The 8,108-nt window shown below is 31.4% G+C and overlaps 2 protein-coding genes across 2 annotated transcripts; both read left to right on the plus strand.

Annotated features, from left to right (window-relative positions):
• Positions 1 to 331: 331 nt before the first annotated feature.
• Positions 332 to 842, plus strand: LOC121209985 (uncharacterized). The gene is made up of 2 exons (XM_041082043.1): positions 332 to 386; positions 547 to 842. The coding sequence occupies exons 1-2, from the start codon at positions 360 to 362 to the stop codon at positions 832 to 834; spliced, it is 315 nt and encodes a 104-aa protein (XP_040937977.1). The 5' UTR covers positions 332 to 359; the 3' UTR covers positions 835 to 842.
• A 4,046-nt stretch (positions 843 to 4,888) lies between these two features.
• LOC107952323 (cytosolic sulfotransferase 16) lies at positions 4,889 to 5,902 on the plus strand. The gene has a single exon (XM_016887586.2). It carries the CDS (start codon positions 4,889 to 4,891, stop codon positions 5,900 to 5,902), a length of 1,014 nt encoding a protein of 337 aa, XP_016743075.2.
• Positions 5,903 to 8,108: the final 2,206 nt, after the last annotated feature.

Raw genomic sequence — 8,108 nt, forward strand, 5'->3', positions numbered from 1 at the left:
CCAATGGGATGATGTGGTTAGATTCTGGAATTCAAAGAAAGGAGAGGTATTACGTATTTCCAAACTCTTATATATAGTGTTTACTATATACGTAATAATAATTTCATTATGTAGGACCGTGAGCGAGTTGGAACAAGCAGCAGGCAAAAACAAAAATTCACGCACACGGCAGGGTCGAGAAGTTTTGCTTCTGTAGCTAAGGCCGAGGTATTATGAATTTATTAATTCTTTCAAATATTAATAACTTTTTACTATTAAATAATATTTTTACTACTATATTGTAGGAAGTTAAATTTGGACAAAAAATTAGACGCCTTCAGCTTTTTGAGATTACGCATAGGAAGAAAGATGGATCTCCTATGACATCCGAAACTGGAGAAATTATGGTATATTTACTTAATAATATTTGATTTATTCTAAATATTTATAATGTTTAATTATAATTGTTTAATTCAATTCATCATTAATAGTTTTAAATAATGTTAAGTTATGTTGCATTCCTTTTTATTATATATTTCGTTTCTAACTCTTTAATTGATTTTTTAGGAGAAACTAAATGAGAAGAAGGCAGAATATGAAGCGATTACTTCGACTGATAGTTCTGTTAATCTTGAGAACATTGATAACAGAATTATCACTGAAGTTTTGGGTTCTGAAAGGTATGGTCGGGTTCGGTTTCGAGGATCTGGTGTTACCCCAACCCAATATTTTGGATCCGGCTCCCAGCAATACATGCCTTCCGGAAGTCAAGCTCAAGCTGAAGTTCAGAGGTTAAGAGACCAGATAGCTCAGATGCAAGCGAACACGGTTGAGCAAATTACCGAGGTTCAATGAAAATATGAGGAACTCCAGCAACAACTTAGAGCCGAGGCAGCAGAGAGGGAGGCAGCGGCAGTAGCGAGGGAGGCAGCGATAGCAGCAAGGGATGCAAAGGCACGAGCGAGGGAGGCAGAGGCAGCAGCGATGGCAGCAGAGCAGAGCAAAAAGTACGATGACCTCCAGCTACAGCTTATGCAGATGATGCAGATGTTTCAGCAATCGCAAAAGCCGCCATCTTAGACATTAGTTTTCTTATTGTAAGAATGTTTTTAACTTTGTCACGTTTAACATTATTGTAAGAATATTTTAAATTATACTCTATTTATTAATTATATCATATATCTTTCATTAAATTTGAAGTATCATTTAGAATTAATGTTTTTGGTTGTATTTTTTATGCTAAATTTGTTGTTTTTTGCTGCATTTTATACTATATTTGTTGTATTTGGTTGGATTTTAATGCAGGAAGGGCTGGATATTGGTGAAAAAAAATATTGCAATTCTGCCAAAATTAGCGGCGTTTTTTTAAATAAACGCCACAAATTTTTGTGGCGTTACCTATAGTGGCGTTTTTTGCGACGTTTTAAAAAGCGCCGCTAAAGGCTAAAAAAAGCGCCGCTAAAAGTCTATTTTCTTGTAGTGAGGGTGAGCTCCTATAGGTCACTACATGTGGTTCGGTTCTAAAGATAGAGTACCTAAACCAACAGATTCTTTGATCTTCACCCATTATAGGTTCATATAGACCGAGTTCGATTTAGGGGAATACATTTCCCTATAGCTATACGGAGATGAAAATCTCACGAAGACATAGGTACGGATGTATCACGGAAGCGATCCACCACCCTATACGGAGGTGAAAACCTCATGAAGGACTAGTTTCTCACTCCCACTTAAAGGGTAAGATCGAGCGGTCATGCAATACAATATGCAAAAAATATTTAAAAACTCGAACCAATAAAGAAAACATATCAAAATGAACCACAAAAATGAAATGCAATAAAAAGGATCATAGATTTAAATCAAATTATCAGTTTTCGACAAAAAGACAAAAAATAATCAATCTTGTGGCTTGACTCTCTTTTTTTTTAGTCCCTAGTGGAGTCGCCAAGCTATCGAAACCATTTTTTTGAAAAAGGGTCGACTTGTGGTTTTAAAACAAAAAAATGAGAGTCGCCACCGATCTTTTTTATGAGGTGTGATCGGATCATCTCGTGATCATTTTAATAAAATGTTTGGTTTATTAAAACAATAATTTTTTGGTCTACGAAGTTCAAAAAATAGATTCAGGAGTCGGTTACATAGGAGGAAGGGTTAGCACCCTCGTAACGCCCAAAATTGGTACCTAGTTGATTAATTGGTGTCTTAGTGTCGAGAGCAGAAAACTTGAAAAGAGTCTTAAAATACGATTCCTCTTTGTGTTAATGTTAATTTTACAAAAAAATGCTTAGATAAATCGAAATAGATGTTAGAGACCTTCTTATCTCGAAGTAATGACACATCCAGTAAGTTAGGGCACGACATTTTACCTTCGAGAATAAGCTTTTATATTTAAAACTCATGTATTTGATTTAAAAGGATATTTTACTATTTAGGTTAAACGAAGAAAAATCGAAACCCAGTACGTTAGGGCACGACTTTCTCGAATTTCTAAATGCAGAACATTGCCTAAAAAAATTCCTCTTTTATGAATTTGAGTAAAAATTAATGAAATATTAAAAATGATATACACTTAATTCGTTTGAGTATGGCTAAAATATAAACTTGTATTTAATAAACGGTGATGCAACGTGGGTTTATGATGATAATGGCACAACATGCTTGATGACGAATATAAGATGGCAATCATGAATCAAGTATAAATATGCATAATAATAAATATGATGATGTAATTACAAAGATGAATACAATATTAGTAGACTAGTCTTGATGAATAAGAAAAGTAATAAAATGGAAATGCATGATATAAAAACAAGCGATCATAACATAGAAATGTTTAAAAATGAATGGAATAATAAATAAGTAGGTAAAATAGATATACATAATGTCAAGTTTGAATTTTTTAAATGTAAAAAAAATAATAAAATAACTAAGACGAGATAATAATAATAATATGTGAGTGAAGGGATAAATAAATAGATACAATAAATAAATATTAAGGAAAATGATTAAAGAATGTCAAAAATAAAATGACCGAATTAAGATATAAATGAAATTAGGAGTACAATTTGTAATAAAATGTATAAACAAATAATAAAATAATAATAATAATAATAATAATAATAATAATAGAAATTAGAATAATATATATAAATACAAAATGGGTAATAAATAAATAGATAAATAAATAATAATAATGACAATAATAGATAATAAAATACCAATGATAATGAAAAAATGGACAACTCATAAAAAATGAAAGAATAATAAGTGAATACAAGGATAAAAATAAGTAAATGTATGAATGAACAATATATAAACAAGAAGGTAAATAAAATAACAAATAAATAAAAAGAATATTGAATAACTAAACAAGTAAATAAATGAATTAAAATAAAAAGGACTCATTTATAACTTAAATAAAATCAAAAGGACAAATTGGAATAAATAAATAATAGAAAGGGTCAAAATATAAATAATAAAATAATTAAAACTGGCTCAAGGACTAAAATGAACTGCACAAAAAAGGTTGGGGATTAACTGGAAAAAATACCCCAAACCCCATGAATACGCTGTATTCTTTGGCAAATCGAAGGACCAAATCAGAAATACAATGATATCGCATGGCCAAATTTAAAAGAAAAAAAATGAAAATGGGATCAGATTGAATAGCCTTTAGAAAGTGGAGGGACCGAAATAGTAAATTTCCCCTCCGTACGAAAACACGGGGATCCTGAGGGATATTCGGGTCAGATTTCAGGTCATGGCCTAAGTGACGTCGTTTTGGCCATGGATGCTTAAGCCCAAAACGGCGTCGTATTGCACTTTATATAAATAGCAAAAAACAGAAAAAAGAAAAAAAATATCAGCTTTCATTTTTCAAAAATACTGAGAACTCACTCAATTTCCTTCTCTTTCGCACCCCTTTCCTTTCCGGCCACAAAACCACCGGTGGTCCACCGTGGTCGGTGGTCGAGGCTACACAAAACTAGCCCTCTCAGCCTCTTTTTCAAAAGATCTGAAGGCTAGGCCTTCCATTAGCAAAGGAGAGAGAGAAAAAAGGATAAAAAGGGCAATTTTTAGCCTAGTTTGTATGTTTTTCACTGTCGTCGAAGCCTAGCCCGACTCCTAAAGGTTTTGAAACCTTCAACGTCTGTGAAACTCCCCTCCGGCGATGACAGTAGGCGAACCGACGGTAAGCTTTATTTATTTGTTTGTTTTATGCTTTAAAAAAATTTACCTTTTGAAATTCTTGGTCTCGTTTTTCATTAATATTTCGTAAAAAATTACATTCCAGTTCGTGGCTTTTATAGCCGAATAAACACAATATTTTCTTTTCGTTTGCATGTTCTTCTTTTTTGTTACTATTTCTCTGCCATTCCTTTGCTGTTTCTGTGTTTCTTTTGTAGGTTTGGAGAGGTCAACGGTGGATTTTACCATTCTGGTGCAAGGTGGCTAGGAGAACCGACCCTCAGGCGATGTGCTCGCCGAGGGCGCACATGGAGGCTACGTCACACATGGGAAAGCTAGGGTTTCCTGCTAGCTTGAGATGTTGGGCCATGTGGGCCATTGGCTTTTTTATATTCTGGGCTTGTAACAATTCGACTTGAACTTGTTTAATTATTTATTTGATTTTGTTTATCTAATTTGAGCCTAGGCCGGGCAAAATAGACCTATTACAAGTATGATATTGATATGAGGACAACTTAATTAGTTGACGTTTGAATGAGCCGGCGCGGCAATTAGCTATTATCCTATGTTGAGATACCTACCGTCATTAAACTAATCAATATTTAATTTAAAACTACTACTTCATATGGCCACGTTGCAATTAAAAATTGCCTGTTACTGTTACTTGAGTACAATAAAAATCGATGATTTGCAAATCCTTTTTCCATAATTTCCCTTCCCCATGGAGAATTCAAACTTTTTCGCCATTGAGAAAGAATTAAAGCTCGATGAAGGGTACCAAAAGACATACAAAAACGTCGATGAACTGCTGCCCACTCTCCCTCGAAGTAAAGGCTGGTGGTTAGACCAGCTTCTTCAATACCAAGGGTTCTGGTTATCAACTTACAGCGTTCGAGGAAGCATGTTGATCGATGACCACTTCAACCCTCGTCCCACTGACATCATCGTCGCAACATCACCTAAATGCGGCACCACGTGGCTTCGGGCCCTCGTTTTCTCTATTATCAACAGGAATTCTTTTGATTTCAGCGACCATCCTTTGCGCAAGGCAAACCCTCGAGACTTGGTCCAGTTTCTCGAAGCAAATATTCGTGGAGACGGGTCAACTGCTTCCATTGATGGGCTTCCTTCACCTCGGCTTCTCTCGACTCACCTTCCTTACTCTTTGTTTCCAGAATGCATGACCGATGATACCTCGGCTTGCCGTTTCGTTTATATCTGCCGAGACCCCAAGGATGTTTTAGTCTCAAAGTGGCATTTCGCTAACAAGTTGAGACCAAAAGGAGTGCCACCACTTTCACTAGAGGAAGTCTTTGACTTGTTTTGCAAAGGGGTATCGCACTATGGACCGTTTTGGGATCACGTTTTGGGGTATTGGAAAGCTAGTTTGGAATCGCCGAAAAAAGTGTTGTGCTTGAAGTATGAAGATGTGAAGAAGGAGCCTTTGGGGTGTTTGAGGAAAGTGGCGAATTTCTTGGGGGTGCCCTTTACACCAGAGGAAGAAAACAAAGAGATCGTAGAAGAAATAGTGAAGCTTTGCAGTTTTGAGAATATGAGCAATCAAGATGTAAATAAAAGTGACACCAGAAGTCAGGAAAATCCTATTTCCAATTCTGATTTCTTTAGAAAAGGTGAAGTTGGAGATTGGGTTAACCATTTATCACCTCAAATGTCTGAGATATTGGATCAGATTACAGAACAAAAGTTTCAAGGTACTGGGTTCAGCTTTCACTGACTCCTAGTGTTATCATCAAGCTATTACCTATGTCCATTATGCTGCTCCTTCAATAATGTTTGAATTTTATTATTGCAGTCAAAACACTCGTTGATGTCTCCATCTTTGATTTTAATAATATAATCTTAGTATCATGTAGTGTCTTCTTTTTTATGTCAACTATCTAATTTTATCAACGCGGCATAAATTGCTAAATCTATATCTATATAATCTAATATAATATATAAAGAAGAGTTTGGAAAATGTATATATCTTTTATTTTTTTATTAATTACTAAATCTATATTTAAAAATAAAAAAATTAAAGTAAAAATAAATTTGTGATAATTATACTTAAAAATAATTATAATTTAATTTATAATTATTAATTAAAAATTATATTAATTTTAAAATAAAATTATTACTTGAATATGACTCTAAGTGATTGTTCTTGAAACCACCAAAAATAATTTTTCTACGCCTAAACAATATATAAATGGTATCAACCAAATTGTGCATCTAGGTAGCTATCATGCCCAAGATGTGTGATGCTATGTGCAAAAATAAAAAAGAGGATTTAATTATGATAAAAATAATAATAATAATTAAAATCGAAATAACATTAAAAATAAACATAAATGGAATTTAAATAAATGAACTGATATGATAAAACTCCAACCTCAAATTCGATGTTGTTCCGATTTTAAACCAATCCTTAAAAATAAATATTTTCCTTCAACGGATAAATTAATTATAATGATTGAGGAGATTTCAAACCACTATAGCTTTTATGTGTAAATTAATTATAAAAACTCCTAATAATAACCATAAAACATGTCCGGTAACCTCGTAAAGTAAAAGGTCCCAACGCAAACCAACCTTCAAAGCCTAACCGACTTTGGAATTATTTGAAGGCAATAATGTTATCTTGTTTCAAGAAGTTCAAATTTAATATCTTAACCGATTCGTAGCTTGTACTTCAGCCTTATTCCAGCAATGATTAATTAATCATTTTTAAACAATATATTATTAACCATGTTTAACATTTATAACAATAGAATACATGATTCGGTTTGGATTTTGTTTTTCTATTCCCAAGTTAATTCGGTTTGTTTTATTTTTCAAAAATAAATATATAATTTTTAATATACAAATAAAAATATATTATATAGTTTTTATAATTAAATTTGATTAAAATATTTATATTATTTCTAATAATAAAACAGATTATTTTGACATAACGATTCTAGGCTTAATTTTTTTTTAATTTTTATCATATCTGTTCTTTTTCAACTCTTTAAATAAGAAGAAAATATGCTTTAGTATATTAAAACATATATCATCTTACATTAATAATAATATCAATACTAATAAAATTAGGACTCAATCCACCGCTTAAATTTTTTTTATTTAAATCGAATTTAAGCTTTCTTCTTATCCATCAAACGCTTCTAATGCATTGTGGAAATCAAGACTACATTTAGTGAAATGTGACAATTATTTTGGTTTAAGTGGGGTTGGTCAAGGGAGAAAGGAAGAAAAGGAAAGAAAGAGACAAATAGAGAAGACAAAAAGAGAGATGAGAGCAAAGAGAAGAGAGGAAATTGAGAAAAAAAGTTGTATACTCGCTTTTGTGTGATTAAAATATTATGTATATTAAATTATAGCATATTTGAAGAATAAAATTATATAATAAATATATTTATAAAAAAATTATATAAATAAAAAGGAGAAAAACTAAAGTAGCATGAATTTAAATTTTATTATGTATTTATTTTTTTAACTTTTATATAAAAGGTATAACATGATACAAATATTTTCGAAATAATATAATTTATTTTGTAAAATGAAGATATTTTTAATTTTTTTAATTGAGTTGATATTCAGTTTATTTATGACACAAACTCTATTAGGAACCTTATAGTAAGTATAGTTATAGATTATAAATTTATATGAAAAAAGTTTTTTTATTTTTAAATAATTTACTTTTAAATAATTAATTTGCACATAGATTTGTGAGTTGATTTAAGATTTGCATCTAAATTATTAGTTTAAAATGTTAAAAATTATTTTAATTAAATATATTTTTAAATGGTATGTTTAAATGATTTGGTTTGCCATATCAATGATTTGGTTTGCCATATCCACTTGAAGTGTATTTAAATTCATATTTGATTTTTTGTAAATTTTTTATTTAATTTTAAATAATATATATGAAAGAGTTTATT

Source organism: Gossypium hirsutum, chromosome A02 (assembly GCF_007990345.1).
Source record: "Gossypium hirsutum isolate 1008001.06 chromosome A02, Gossypium_hirsutum_v2.1, whole genome shotgun sequence".
Taxonomy (NCBI): domain Eukaryota; kingdom Viridiplantae; phylum Streptophyta; class Magnoliopsida; order Malvales; family Malvaceae; genus Gossypium; species Gossypium hirsutum.